The 15,436-nt window shown below is 51.9% G+C and overlaps 1 protein-coding gene across 1 annotated transcript; it reads right to left on the bottom strand.

Moving 5' to 3' along the window:
* Positions 1-760: 760 nt before the first annotated feature.
* PMP22 (peripheral myelin protein 22) lies at positions 761-15,227 on the bottom strand. The gene is made up of 5 exons (XM_052688300.1): positions 15,097-15,227; positions 14,263-14,363; positions 13,216-13,312; positions 5,582-5,722; positions 761-2,326 (listed from the first exon to the last, which is right to left on the bottom strand). The coding sequence occupies exons 2-5, from the start codon at positions 14,338-14,340 to the stop codon at positions 2,160-2,162; spliced, it is 483 nt and encodes a 160-aa protein (XP_052544260.1). The 5' UTR covers positions 14,341-14,363; positions 15,097-15,227; the 3' UTR covers positions 761-2,159.
* Between the last annotated feature and the right edge of the window lie 209 nt (positions 15,228-15,436).

Below are 15,436 nucleotides of genomic sequence, written 5' to 3'. Positions count from 1 at the left end.
ATGGCCTGCGTTGCAAGCCACGGCCAGGGGTCCCTGAGGCCAAGCTGGGCACAGGACTGCCAGGTGAAGCTGAGCAGTGAAGCTGCAGGGCACCTTTTGCTGCTCCCTGGGGACGTGGCTGGGTTTTGAGCCTCAGGACCTTGATGTCAGCAATCAGCCTCAGCACACAGCGCTGCAGGAGCCATTGTGTCTGTGCCAGCAGCGCTTGCTACATCAGCTCAGATATTTAATAGCCAAATGAATGAGCAAGCAGAAGCACCAATGTTCCTGTGCCAGCCATGAAGGTTGCACACGTTGCCTACAATGTGCTGTTTCTCTAGCTTTCATTGCACCTCCAGGCTCTGGGGGTTTCAGTGCACAGGAGTGAAAGGCTTCTGCTGTTTGTGCAGGCTGGTAGAGCCGGCTAGGCCCTTCAGCAGCTGGTGCTGACCTGAGACTCCCTGCTCAGGTGCATTCTGCTGGCTTTGGTGGCCATATCACAGGGACATCTTAGTGCAGAACCAGAAGGATGGTAGGAATCAGCACAGTGCTGAGCTCAGGCCATGGTCTCACCACCCATGCCAACGAATCGTCACTCCTCCAGCACAGCACGTCTGCCTGCCAGGCAGCCCAGCGAGCTCACAGCCCATCTCAGCAGGAGGACTGAGCCCAAAATCTGCCATGTGGCATCACCAAGCCCATTGGTGGGACAGCTGTAGAAGCAGGCCGGTGGAGCACAGCTTGACTGCAACCTGCAAAAATGTCAAAAACAGAAGCAACGGAGTTATTCTGACTTTTATTTCATTGCTTCTTAGTCCACACACAGTCGGTATAAAATCAGAAAAGCAAAGCAAAAAAAAAAAAAAAAAAAAAAAAAAAAAGAAAGAAAGAAAAGAAAAACCCAAATGAAACAAAAACGACGACAGCAACGCAGTGTCTGGAGTCCTCAGGAGGCAGCCTGGGGTCTGCACAGGTGCCCGTTCATTGCCAGACACGTCTCTGACACACAGACAGAGGACAGACATCACGCTCTGGCATTGGGCCAGCGGGGCTCCAGCCAGAGCTGCTTCTGTTCCTCTTGATCATGGGGGGAAAAGGAACCTTGGTTATAAATGCTTTATTAAAAACAATAGTAAGTCGTCTAAGTACAAAAGCAGTTGTAAGCTCATTTATATTACACAGAATTATTTCTCATTTCTAGCTTTGTTGTTTACCTCAAGATTGTTAGCTGAATTTCCAGTGAATAAGGTTAAATTGCTAGCAATATAAGGAATGGTAAATAGATAGCACCATTTCATATATCTGGCATTTGATTTCATAGATATACTGGGTCTGCTTCCTGCTCATCAGCGCTCTACCTCCACACAAAGATCATGTGCATTTCATGATGGGAGTACCCAAGCTTGGGCTGCACCCAGCACACACGGGGAGGGAGCACAGCCCCTGCTTGATTGCGTTCAACCTAAGTGATTTAAAAGCCCAAAATCTCAGTGGGTGTGGTGGCAAGGCAGTGGGATTTGGGCAGTAAGTCATTTAGGCACTTTTGGCAATCCCTTGCTTCAAAACCCTTCGAACCTTTTGGAAGTGCCTCCGCCAACCCTGGCACCCCAGCTGCCAAATCACAGCAGGCAGGAGGAGCAGGGACCAAGCCTCCAGCTGACAGCAGCAGGCGAAACTCCAGTGGAGAAGCACTGCTTTGTGCCAGTGTAAGAGCAGCCAGAGCTGCGGGTCCCAGGGCTCGACTGAGGCTGGGATGGAGAAGGACAGATCAGATCAAAGAGGGTTCTGCATGAGAGAGAAATCACCGCGCTCTTGTTACACTGTTAGGAGTAATAATTCCTTAGGCACTTTCTTTAGGCTTTAAAACATAGCGTATGGTCAACAAAAGCGAACAATACTATGTACATATATGTAAAAAGTGTTATAAATAGGTTTTTTAAACCATAGATACTATATACATCTTCAATGAACAAGTAACCCTTTGAGTGTTTCCTTTTGGGGTCGGTTGGGTTCGGTTTGGTTTTTGGTGGGAGGGTTTAATTCCTTTTTTTTTGGTTTTTTTTTTTTTGGTTTTTTTGTGTTTTTTTGGTTAATTTTCTTTTCCGTTTTCTCGTCTATTTTCCCCCGCCTCCATCTCCTCCATGCATGTCAGCAGTGCCCTGGCTGCACTTCCTGCAGCATCACTCCCGTTTCCGTAGGATGACATAGATGATGCCACTGGCGAGGGCCAGGGGGAAGGCCAGCCATGCCAGGATATAGGCGAAGCCGTAGGAGATGTTTTCCGAGGCTTCGTGCCAGTCCGTGTGCCTCACTGTGAAGATGGCTGCACCACTCATCACGCAGAGCCCTGCGAGGAAGCACACAGGGAATGGGGTGAGTAGCAGCTCCCAGATGGGAACCCACAGCTGGACACGCTGGAGAGGATAACGCCAAACAGCAGCATGGAAAATGGCTTTTTGTGCTGCGTGCTTGCAAACTGGGATGTGGAAGGTGGTAAGGCTGTGGTCCCTGGCTGCAGGTGAGTGGGGATATCATTGCCAGGCTCTGAGCAACAAGGCAGCAGCCCCTGGAGCAAGCAAGGTATGAGTATCCCCAGGGTTAACCCACCCCTTGGGTTGCTGCTCCAGACCAACCTGGACACCCTGAGTGTCCCATTGAAAACCATAACTGTAGCCTAAGCCATCCAACCAGAGCTGCTGCAGACACAAGCCATGTTATCATTTTGGGTTAACATGCTATGCAAGTGCAAGTCCCTGCCATGGCTCTGCACAAGCAGAACGTGCTCCTCTCCTCCCCCGCCCCGCAGACCCTACTCAGCAACACAAAGTTTGCCCCTGCCCCCCATACCCTCAGCTGGCCACAGGCCATCAGCCTCAGTGGGCAGTGTTTTAGCTTTGTTGCAAAAACAACTCATCAGCACTGAGGACTGCCCAGTGCCGACACAAAGCCACCACTATTTCTCCCCAAAAACAAGCTCTTTCAGTCCATCCCAGCAGTTCTAATATACAGTCGGTGGGCTGTTGTCAGCACCACATCCCCTGCACAGATCTCAGGACCACCTACATCGAACCACAGTGATATTTGAGCAGTAATTCCACTTGACACTGCTCCTTTGTTCTGGGAAAGTGCAGAAGTGGGAATACGTTTCATTAACGCGCCACTGGGGCACTTTCCATTCTCTGAGCACGAGAGCAAACTCCCACTGCCCAGCCCATGCAAAGAGAACATAACAATTGTCTGCAAATGCTGGTGGGACTGAGAGCAGGCATGCAGCCACGCCGGTCACCTACAGACTGCAGAACATACAGTGACAATTGTCTGCAGGAGGAATTCAGCAAAATTGGAGGTGATGGCTGCATTTGCGTATCTGCAGCATCTGCATTGAGTTTGGCCTGGCGCATATGCTGAGGAAGTGAAGGCCAGCTGCAGTCAGCTGTTGCATTGATGGATGGCAAATGCAGCACCACTTTGGAGCCTGACTTTAAGAATACGCTCCAGTCTTGCCTTGACACACCAGGAGGGCAAACAATCTCTGAAACTTGTTCTGCAGGGCAGTGCTGGCTGCCCAAGTGATGCTGGGGCTGGGGAGAGGGATGGAGAAGCTGGGCCAAGCCCTGGATTTCCACTGTTGTAAGTTGCTGTAGATGAGTACACCATGATGGATCCACTAGACAGAAGCAGCAAGAGTGGGAGAGCTGTCCAGGAACTTTTGGTGCCTCTTATGGCTGAAATTCCAGCAGGGAAAACCCAGCCAGAGTTCTCATGGACCCAAGCAGTGTGAACAAAGTGCTGGGGATGCATCCTGCTCTGCCCAACACACCCAGCTGACCTTGTGCATCTTTTCTTTCCCCTACCTACCCAGCTCTGCTCAGTTGGAGCAGATCCTTGCCCTCTGCTCCTACTCTTAGGGCACTGCTGGCTTGGCTTTGCCACCTGAGAGCACCCCGCAGTCCCATCCTCATCACTCACCCACTGGTTGAAACCAAGCAGTGCTGCTAGCCAGATGCTTGGCTTTGCCAAGCTGCAACCCCCAGGAAGGAGGCTGCAGCCTCCTGGAAGGCTCCAGAAGTGGCTTTCTCATCCCTTCCCAGGCATAGGAAGTCCTCTGGGTTTTTCCAGCAAACTGTGAGAAGACCACACCAAGCTCAGCTCCTTGACCAGCTCTGTCTGCTCCACCTCCTGCAAGGTGAGCACAGCCTACAGACCTCAAATTCAGCATCACAGCAAGAATGGACACCAGCTCCCACCTCCGTGTGGTTCATCTAAACCTCTGCTTACTGCTCTCCAGTCCAAGGGAAATCTGTGTGGAGATCAACTCTAACTTTTCCTGACCTCTGCACTGGACTGGAGAAAGATTTGACCCAAGGAAGGAGGGAGCAGATCTGCATCCCGATGCTGCTTCCCCTAGGACACCAAGCAGAGCACAGACAGGAGGGTAAGCTCTCAATTTCGCCTCTGCCAATGAGGATGGATCAGCAGTCACTTAGGAGAGAGCAGACTTCTGCTCCCAGTTCGTCTAGACAAGTTCCCAGGCAGATAATTGCTTTATTAATGCCCATTTCCTCTCCTTGTCTCCATGGCTGTAATGTATTTCATCACATCTATCTTCCCAGAGATGAACTGATATGAACTCATTTTTTGCTTTATGGCCAAGCAGAAATTCTTATAATAGAATTCATGTTGTGTTTGCTAAAAGAGGCTAACTCTAAGCTGTTCCTGAACTGCAGTGGCCAGTCCCTTAGAGGATGCTCCATCAGAAGTTCAGTGGGTGAGTTTTTCCCCGATTCAGTAGCAGAACACACATACAGTGGTTTCCAGATGCACCTCTAAAGCTCTCCTAGACAGCAAGTCTCCTCACCAGACAGCTGGGTGTTAGGCTCATACGTTAGCCAGAACCTCCTTGAGCAATTTACTTTTTCTAGCCTGAACACTTGAAAATCCTCTTCACTGGTTTCATACGTGGAAACACAAACAGAGCCAGTGCTTTTGCAGCATCTATATTTGGAGAATTGCAACGTAGTACACGAACTGTGGCTCGTTTCCAGCACTGGCTTCTTAAGAGTTAAAAATAGCAGCTGACAGTTCAAAGGCAGCTGGCTCACCCTGTGTGCTCGAGCAGCTCCTCGCCGAGGGGGAAATCACCAGCCCCTTATGGCAAGTTTATAAATAAGCCTTGGGTCCTCTTTGGCCAAAACAGGATCGTCACTACATCCCCAAAAACCAGCAGCTGCAGTAAATTTGCAATTTGCCCAGCCCAGCGAAGGTGGAACGCAACACTGGCACTGGCAGTGCACACCCCAAGCCATGGAAACCCGACTGCACCTCTCTTGCCCCCCCAGCATCTCCCCAGCTGGAGCAGCAGCCATCCAGGAAGCACAGCCAGAAATTTGGGTGCACAATGTGCCCTGGCAGCTGGACACCAGTGTAGAGGTAGAAGAGCTCTATGGATCCACATTATGCATAGCCTCTTCCCTTCAAGAAGCCAGTTTGACTGCCCACCTGCTTCTGTACTCAAGAAAGCGCTCGCTTTCCCTCTCCTCTGCTTGAAATCCCATCCCCAGTGCATCTCCACACCCAGACCCATTGATCAGCTCCCACTTACCAGCGAGGATTTGGAAGATCCCAGTAAGGTAAAACCGTCCACCTTTAGTGAGTGTGAAGAGCTGACAGAAGAACAGGAAGAGGGACAAGACGCTGAAGATGACGGAGAGGATCATCATTGCTTGGACAGACTGCAACCATTCTGGGGGAAAAACAGACAGAGGCATCAGTGTCAGCAAGTCCCAAGCACAGCATCAGTCCTGTGTCACGGTCCTGCCACCCCACGTGGCTCCTTGGTCCCAGTGATGCTTCAGCATGGCCACACTCAGAGTGAAGTTGCCTGGGGATTTTGGACAACATCTGCTTGGATCAGCATGCTGGAAAAAGAAACGATGGGGCCACACTCTTGCTGAAATGCACTTATGATAGAAGTGCGTTTCAGCTGTACTAGGAACACCAAAGCCACGTGCAGCAATGTGGGAGACAGCGAGCCAGCCACGCTCAGAAGCAGAGTAAACAGAGCGAGTGCAAACCTCCCTGCCCTTGTGTGGCAAACCTGCTGGAAGGAGCCAGCAGCAGCTGCCAAGTGCAGCTCTGTCCCAGAGCCGACCAGTTGAACCAGCCCCTGTGTGAGTCACTGCCCAGCTATTTCCAGGCCTCGTGGGTGTGTAACTCCAGTGTAAAAAAATATATATATAAATAAACAAGCAAAATGCTTCTCTACCCCATGAACTGCCACAGTCAGACAGAAAGAGGCGGTGCTGTTCACTGCCCAGATGCTGACATACATCACTGCCTTTCTTTACAAACGTTGAGCTCATAATGGATATCTGTAGCATACCTGCTCATCTTGAGTGATCTTTAATGATATTACACCAATTCATTCAGCAGGAAAATCAGACCCATGCTCCTGCCACAGTTTGACTCCCACCCGCTACACTGCCCAGGCTGCACTCTGCCAGGAACAGCGTACTACAGCAAAGAGCATTTCTGTAAAAAAGATGGCTGGAACATGGCAAGACTTCCAAAACAGCTACACATTGGCTTAGCAACCTTCAGCATTCAGTGCAGCAAATGAGGCAGTGTACACAGCAGAGGTGAGCACGCTCTCCCCCCATGTCCCCACCGGCAGCACTGGGAGCTGAATTTGCACCAGGGAGTGCAGTGCAGACTCGTGCCAGGATGGCGATGACGACGCACGCCTGAGCCCTTCCAGCAGGCTCCACCAGAGAATAGCAAATCCATGCCCGCAGGGAACATCCTGTGCAATTTAGTAATGTCTGTCTTGTTTGACTTCAGCCCATAAATCCTACCTCTTGTCTCTCCGTTTGGCCTCCTGCTGTTCGTACAATAGAACAAATGCAGTTCCTGCTCACAAAAGCAGACAGAAACCACCCAGCTCAGCCCCTGCTCATGGCAGACAGCCTTTCTCCTTCTCTCCTTCCCATACTCCCCATGCCAAATTACTCCGTAGCATCAATGTGCCTTGCTGAAGAGCTGCTGCATTCCACTTGTTTCAGTGCTGCTGGGTTTATCTCCACATGCAGCAGCTGCTGCAATTCGTTAGGACAGAACTATCAATTCTATCACTTCAGGAAATGCCCGTGCACTTTTCACATGAACGTGCACACCAAACATCCTATGTATTTTATCCATCTTATGCTGGCTTGGCAGGAAAGCCCCTGCCTCATGCTTCCATGGGCACCAGAGGGGATGCTCACATCCAGTCCTAACTCACTGCTCAGACTGGGCAGCCAGCTGCTGACTGCCATCCTATTGCCATGATCCAGATGAACGGCTCCCACACAGGTTCTTCTGTCATTTCAAGGGCCACGGGACCAGGCTAGCAGAGGAGCCCTGTCTGCTCGGAGGTGGATGTCCAACTCAGGTTATTTTAGGCAGAGGCTGTCTAGACAGAAAGCTGAGCTGCCCTTTTAATTACATCCGCCTCCCCAGGCCTCATTTTTGGTTCTGAATGCAAATGATTTTATGGGCTTTGCAAAACCCCTTTGTCAAAGACAGCCATGCCAGGATGCTCAGTTCATTACTCAGAGCTGCAGGTGCGAGCAGCAAGCCCAAGCCTACAGACGTCAGCAGTATTAGCACAGCTAATTGCCTTTAATTCCTTAGAAAGCACTGCTATAACTGCAGCTAGCAGTGCTGCCTCATCACCCTCAAATACTTTCAACTCCTTCGCTATTAGCACTGTGCCCCACCTGGTGGACTGAACTGGGGCAGATTCCCTCGGAGGTCTGGGTGCCACAGGCTGCGCAAGGGGCTGTCAGCACTGGGCACTGCCAGGCTGCTATTTGTGGTTTCCCCAGGCACCACCCGCTTGTTCCTTGTTCCATTTTTCTCCTGTGTCTGTTCAGCTGCTTGTTTATATCTTTGCTCTTCAGGAGGAGGAAGAAAAGGGAGCAGAGTGGAAAGGACAGATAATGCCCTGCCCAGAGCTTCCTGAGAGCGCATCACGGGCAGCCCTACAGCCCTTCAGACAGCCAGGAATTACACAAGAAGCTTTTAAAAAGGAAAGTCTAAAATTTCCCTAAGCTCTGCAAACCCCCATGCGCTCACACCACCACTGACAGCCTAACAGCAGGGAAAAGACTTCACCCTGAGATGCTGAAGAATGCATTTCCCTGAAGGGAAAGATGAAAGAAAGAAAGAGAGAAAGAAAGAGAGAAAGAAAGAGAGAAAGAAAGAGAGAAAGAAAGAAAGAGAGAAAGAAAGAAAGAGAGAAAGAAAGAAGAGAGAAAGAAAGAAAGAAAGAAAGAAAGAAAGAAAGAAAGAAAGAAAGAAAGAAAGAAAGAAAGAAAGAAAGAAAGAAAGAAAAGAAAGAAAGGAAGGAAGGAAGGAAGGAAGGAAGGAAGGAAGGAAGGAAGGAAGGAAGGAAGGAAGGAAGGAAGGAAGGAAGGAAGGAAGGAAGGAAGGAAGGAAGGAAGGAAGGAAGGAAGGAAGGAAGGAAGGAAGGAAGGAAGGAAGGAAGGAAGGAAGGAAGGAAGGAAGGAAGGAAGGAAGGAAGGAAGGAAGGAAGGAAGGAAGGAAGGAAGGAAGGAAGGAAGGAAGGAAGGAAGGAAGGAAGGAAGGAAGGAAAGAAGGAAGAGAGAAAGGAAGAGAAGAAAGGAAGAAAGAAGAAGAGAGAAAGAGAGAAAGAGAGAAAGAGAGAGAAAGAGAGAGAGAGAAAGAGAAGAAAGAAAGAAAAGAAAGAAAAAGGAAGAAAGGAAGAAAGGAAGAAAGGAAGAAGAAGGAAGGAAGGAAGGAAGGAAGGAAGGAAGGAAGGAAGGAAGGAAGGAAGGAAGGAAGGAAGGAAGGAAGGAAGGAAGGAAGGAAGGAAGGAAGGAAGGAAGGAAGGAAGGAAGAAAGAAAGGAAGAAAGAAAGAAAGGAAGGAAGAAAGAAAGGAAGAAAGAAAGAAAGAAAGAAAGAAAGAAAGAAAGAAAGAAAGGAAGAAAGAAAGGAAGAAAGAAAGAAAGAAAGAAAGAAAGAAAGAAAGAAAGAAAGAAAGAAAGAAAGAAAGAAAGAAAGAAAGAAAGAAAGAAAGAAAGAAAGAAAGAAAGAAAGAAAGAAAGAAAGAAAGAAAGAAAGAAAGAAAGAAAGAAAGAAAGAAAGAAAGAAAGAAAGAGTAGAAATTGCAGTTGAAACCCCCAGCAGAACAGCAGCTCGCCCACACCCCATCTCAGCAAATCCCCACGCTCCTTGAAGGAAGGTTTCATACCCAATGAAGGTGCAGAATTGATGGGATGAGACAGGATGGGATGGATAGAAAGGTGCCCCTGGCTGAAAGCAGAAGGTTGTAAAGGATGGGTGTTGGCCAGAGTTGAATGTCAGAGACATGCAGTCCTCTTGGGACCCGTCCAAGGAGAAAGAATAAAGTGCACATGGAAGAGTATTAATCTGAGCAACCAGCTCATGCACTTGATGCAAGGCATGGCTAAATTTAGTGCTGTGCATTAAAACATCTGTGCTGAGACCTGCAGCTTGTCTTGCCTCTTACAAGCTGTACATGTGTCACACCCTTGAAATGCAGCCACTTCTGGGGAAGGAAACAACCACTAAGGAGGTCACTGTAGAGTATAATAGCTCCAAAACTAAAATGAATAATCACATGTATGAGGCAAACCTGCTCCTTCAGTGCTGGGAGCTGACGATCAGCAGGGTCAGGAACGACATGAATATCCATCAGCACGAAGATGCCAGCTGAGGGCTGGCAGCAAAAACTGTGTTGTCCAAAGCAGACCCTCAGGTTTCCAGGTCTGATTAAGACCGTGAACTGACCCCACATCCTTGGCTAGGAGGAGGACAGGATACATCACAAGTGATGGGGTTTGCAATGGTTTTGAGCTCCAAGGAATGGCAGCTCCCTTGGCTCCAGTCCCACCAAGCACAAAGCCGAACCTCCCCAGCCATGCTGCAAGCTGCACCAGCCAGGAGAAGCAGGGTATGCACCCAACAGCCACTTCTTTCCTGTCCTCATGTGTCTGCTTCCTAGAAAGAACTGTGGTGTGAGGGATTGAGGTATTCCTGGAAATTGTCCTCAAAAACAGGGACTTTATAGCTCTCCCAAGGCATTTGCAAGGGGTGCAGATGAGCAAGTGGGAATCACTGAGGCTGCAGGAAGAACTCAGCACTGCAATTGCCTCACAACTCCTTCCAGTCCTCTTCTGCCATTCCTTCAGAAGGAGATGAAACACTCAAAGCACTCCATTCTCCTCTTGACCTCTTTTCCTCTTGTTCATCCTTCCTTTTGGCTTAAAGCTCCATCCAATAAGTCTCCAAGGCTCTATAGCTCTCCAGAACCGTCCATTTCAAACAGGCATTGTCTATTTGGCACCGTATCTCCATTGCTTCGCCCCAGGAACGACCACAGCCATCCTGTCAGGCCATTGAAGCTCACATCCTGGAGGCAAAACCCAGTGCTGCCAAGGCAGCAGCAATCTGCTGGCACCATTGCATCCACCTTCCATCAGGTGCTTGACATCCACTCTAGCTCCAAGCCCCTTGGGGTGACTCTGACCTCCTCCCAGCTTGTGCTTCAGAGCAAGTGGAGGTGGTAAACGTGTCATTTTGAGACCTCCAGAGGGTTTGTGTGCTGCTGAGTTGAAGTCCATGCCCCAGGAACAGGGATGGGCAAACCCACTGAGCAATGTGGACATCCACAGGTCTCAAGTCCCAAAGCTGTTGGGTTAAGGGCCATCCAGCACTGCATGCTGCAGTGGGCTCTGGTTTCACAGCCCTGGTTTCCTCCCACAATGCCATCTTTCTTTTGCTCCTCTTCTAGGGAAGGCCAACTGACCTCACGCAGCCAAGAGCAGGGAAATCAGCACTGCTCCCCCGCCCCTCTGTACCAGATGTGCTTTGTGAGGCAACAACAGAAGCCTGGTTTTAAGCAGAGGAAATCCCTTTCATATCATAGGCAACACATTTATGGCAGAAATCAATACATTGCTGAAAGAAAAGAGCTTCCCATTGATGGGAACATCTCTGCTCTGGGTGACTCACACATGCTTTGCTTGCAGCTGTCACATCAGCAGATGCAGGAGTGCACCACAGGCTCTCCGTCATCACGTGGATTGGCAGGCTGCTCCTCTGCCAATGTTTGGGGTTTTCTTTTCCCATTGAAAAAGCCCCAAACCACCAGCCTGCATTTGACAAAGCCACAGAGCAGCAACACAAGAAACTGGGAGGAGGCAACAGGAGAATCATCCCATGATGTTACAGAAGGATGTCCCTGCTGGTCCCCATCGCTTCCCTGCATGTGACATTCCCAAAAGCAGAGAAAGAGTAGCAGAGAACAGTAAAACAATTTCACCCACGTTAAAAAAAAAACCTTCAGATATAGGGAGAAAAGGTCACTTTGGGGAGGAAAAGGGGGGGAAGGGAAGAATATTGCTGGTGCAAATTGGGGGTGGGATCTGTTAAATAGCACTTGAGCAGCTCGCTCCCGTGCTGCATTGGGATGAAGCAACCGGGGGCTGGAGCGCAGCACAATTCTGGGATTCAGAGCTGAATTCCTGAGATAAGTCTTTTCCAGGAATGCCTGACAGTGCAAACGAAGCAAAGATTGCAACATTTTTTCCATAGTTCTTGGCCTCTTGGAAAGAAAAAAAAAAAAAAGTCATTATCTAACAAAATGGACGCAGCGTGCGGGCGGTGGTGGAGCGGAGCAGGGGGCAGCAGCCCCCACCCACATTCCCACCTCCTTATTCCCATCAGGATATGCACAGAGGAGGAATTTGGGAGGTGGGGGCTCAGCGCAGGGACCCTCCCCAGACATCCCCGTCTGTGTTGAACGCGCCGGCCCAGCCCCGCCTCACCAAACCTATTCCAGCTCTATGCTCAGACCGCTCCTTCCCCAGAAAACAGCAGGAGAAATACCGCGCAGCAGCGGCCACTCTGCTGGCCGCAGGAAAAACAGCTGCGTTCACACACGGAGCGATCTCTGCCAAAGCCCCGAGCGATGGCTCCTCGCTCCTTTGGCACGCAGCGTTAACCGTTGAGCGCCGTCCTTGGCACCGGCACAGGCACCAATTCTTGGGGCTTTCTGCAGCCTGCAAGGCGCACAGCCTGCGCTTTGAGAGGTTGAGACGAGAGAGGTCTGTGGCAGCTGCTATAGGGTAGTTTATATTTTTGAAAGTAAGCAGATTCCTCGTAAAGAGAGCGCGAGGAGCGCAGTGTAACCAAGAGCTGGGGCGGAGAGCTGTAAATGAAGGCCTGAGCACGGTGCAGCTCTGTGCAAAGAGCAGCTCACAGCGGCACCTCGTCAACCAAACCCCAACTGCTCCAACCCGTTTGGCCCATCTTGCCTACAGGCCCTTTAATGATAAGAGCTTTAATGATAAGAGATCACTGGCAAGGACCCAGAAGGTCCCTGAGGGGCACGCAACACAGCCTCCCTCACCCAGGATATTTAGAGGTGGGGGACCCCATCCCAGCCCCATTTTGGAGAAACCCCTTTCACCACTGCCATCTCCCAACACACGTGATCCCACAAACACCCAGAGCAAGCAGTGGAGGTAGCTAGAGCAGAATATCTGGGGAAGGTCTTTATGAACCGGGGTACAAATCCCCACCTTTTCCAAGCAGAAATTCAGCAGTTTTTGAGCAAGTGTGCCCAGCAGTGAAGCAGCCAAGTGCTGGGGAAGGCTGGGGCTCCATTGGGAGCCAGCAGGATCCAGTGGGATTGCTCCCAGCCTGGGCCTGGCTCCAGCTTTCCTTGCTGGCCCTGATACCAGCAGGCGTCAGCAGAGCCCCACGGTGCATTCCTCCCTCCCAGAGCATCAGCCCCCACCCCTGGGTACCAGCAGGCTGCGGGTGGGGTGAACCATAAGCCCCCAAAGCCGCAGCCATCTCCCCTCACTGCCAAACCCTTTTGTATGCCCACCAGGACCACGGTGCATCGGTTGGCTCCTGCACCAGAGCACCCATTGGGCAGTGGCAGTGTGACTGCGCTCCCAGCAACACCAGTGCGGTCCACGGATTGCTGCAATGGTTTCACTGAAGAATCTATTCCCAAGGAAAGTGAAACCAGGCTAACTGAAAACAAACACCACTGACACCAGCCCTGTCTCCTGTGAAAACTAAAGCACGGACTGATCTGTATCACACAGGATGTGCCCACAAACCACCTGCAAAGGCCAATCCCCCTCAATTTTGAGCCCGGGGGCAGTGACAACAGCAACAGCCGGGGAGGCACTCACCATTCGGGGATGATGTCAGGCACTGGAAGATGGCACCGGTCCCAGAGGTGCAGTTCTGCCACAGGTCCGCCGTCTGCCCGCCGTTCACGAGCCATTGCTGCAATGAGATGCAGCCCCGTGAGCAGGAGCCGTGTGCACCCCTTGCCCCAGCCCAACCACGGGTTTTTCTTTAGAAAAAGGTTTGCAGAGCAAGTACTCGTATTTGATTTTTGCTGCTTTGGCCTCAATGGCAGAAAAAAAAAAAAAAGAAAAAAAAAACAAACCCAAAAACAAAAACAGAAGCTCTTTATTCCCTTTAAACACAGGCCAGGTCCCATGGGGGACTCACGCTCCCCTCCCCGCTGCGTCCCGCTGCCTGGCCGGGCAATTTGAATGTTGCCACGTGATTCCTAATGACTCGGAAGGTTTTTGTAAGTTCTTCCACTGCTGCTACTAACAAAAAAGAATTTTAAAAGGAAAGGAAAGAACGTCGTGAAGCAAAATTGCAGCTCCGCAAAACTGCTGTGTTCTAAGCCAGAGTCAAAACTCTTTTTAACCTGACTGGGCTCCGTGCTGAGAAAAATGCTTGGAGACCCATGCAGCACCCAGCTCTCATTATTGTAGTGTTTGCTACGCTCATAGCTGGACATCCTGAGTAGGAGATGCTGTCCCTATGCCATGGCCCTAACAGAGCACATCTGGAGAGCAAAACTGGTGGTGTTGAGGCTATAGTACCCGAGCAGTCCCACTCTGCTCCGTTTTGCTCTGACTGGCTGTACTGGTCCCACAGGCTGAGCCCGTTAGCAGCACGGTTTCGCCCACATGGATGCGGTTTGGGTGATGTGAGCTCAAACACAGCGTGGATGCGCTGAGCACCCCTGGCCGCACCCAGCTTCCACCCATGGGACAAGAAGAAGAAGAGTTTTCAGTGCAACATTCTCAAAATCCCACTGATAGCAAGGCAGTCATCAGGAAATAAACTTTTCCTGCAAAAAGCTGGGCTGGAAAAGGAACCGCAAATAAAACGAACAGCTTCCGTCCTTCCCGATGCCTCGGTGCCGTACTTACGCTGACGACAGTGGAGACGAAGAGGAGCACCAGCACGGTGACGTGGAGCACGATGATCCCCAGCAGCAAGAGCAGCATCCTGGCGGTGGTCTCGGGTACAACTAGACGAGGAGAGGGAGATGCTGCCGAGCATGCGGACGTCTGTGTATGTGTGTGTGTATGTGTGTGTGTGTGTGCGGATCGCAGCCCTGAGGGCAGCAGGAGGCGCTCCGCAGGCGGCAGAGCCCGCCCGTCCCGCCGGGAGCCCCGGCCCGGGGCGGGGATGCTGGGGCACAGCTTCGGGGCTTCTCCCGAGTCCTGCGGCGAGGCAGGCACCAGAGATCCGGTGCTTCGGGGTCCTCCGGCCCTCTTCCTCTCGAGGAGTGTTCCTCGACTTCACCTCCCACAAAAACTCCCGGGGCTCCTACGAGTGCTCTCACCGGGGGCATCCATCGGCCCCCTCCCCTGAGGAGTGCCGGGAGGCTCCCCCAGCCCCCCTCCGCCGGGGGGGCTCCGATTGCTTTGCCGCAGATGGGTGTGGGTGCTTCCCCGCTCCATCTCCCCTCCGAGCTCCCCGGGAGGGCTCTCTCCTTGCCCCTCTCCACCGGGTGGAGAGGTCCCAGCCCACCTCCACATGAGACCACCGGGCAGCCCCCACCGACTCCGCTCCTCCGGGGAAGCATTCCCTCGCCCATCTCCCCCGCGGATCCCCGGGGCGGGGACGCGTCCATCTCCTCACAGAGCTGCCTCGGACCCTTTCCCTCGGAACTGGTCTGCCCCGAATCATCTACCCCGGGTACCCTCAGTGCCCCGAGGTCCCCCCGTGTCCCCGTCCCGGGTCGTGGCTGTACTCACGTCGCGGAGCCGGGAGCGGCGGAGCGGAGCGGGCAGCGCGCAGCGGAGCGGGCGCAGCGCTGTCAAGTTTCCCCTTTAACCGGGGCCACCGCCCAGCTTGCGTCTGCGGGACAGGGAGGGTCCTGCGGCCGCTCCTCCTATAAGTGCGACGGCAGCTCCCGGCAGTCGGCCGGTGTCCCGTTCTCACTGCTCCTTGTCCGCCCCTGCGCGCAGACCAGGGACCCGCACACAGCCCCGGCTTCAGCCGGCATCCCGCGGCGCTCCGCTAAGGGAGGGGCTGGAGATGCGGCGCTCGGAGTGGGGCTCTGCTGTGTGCCCTCACCCCAGTGGGAGCACAGGG

Source organism: Tympanuchus pallidicinctus, unplaced genomic scaffold, assembly GCF_026119805.1.
Source record: "Tympanuchus pallidicinctus isolate F22 unplaced genomic scaffold, pur_lepc_1.0 scaffold23, whole genome shotgun sequence".
In the NCBI taxonomy this organism is placed as follows: Eukaryota; Metazoa; Chordata; class Aves; order Galliformes; family Phasianidae; genus Tympanuchus; species Tympanuchus pallidicinctus.
Note: the sequence above shows the minus strand (reverse complement) of the source record. Positions and strands in the feature narration are given on the sequence as shown.

Excerpts from the sequence above, each read along its gene's own strand:
- PMP22 (XM_052688300.1), bottom strand. The coding sequence starts at position 14,340 with ATGCTGCTCTTGCTGCTGGGGATCATCGTGCTCCACGTCACCGTGCTG. Across the intron at positions 5,723-13,215 it reads CCTGACATCATCCCCGAATG|AATGGTTGCAGTCTGTCCAA; the intron begins GTGAGTGCCTCC and ends TTTTTCCCCCAG. Across the intron at positions 2,327-5,581 it reads GATCTTCCAAATCCTCGCTG|GGCTCTGCGTGATGAGTGGT; the intron begins GTAAGTGGGAGC and ends GCTTCCTCGCAG.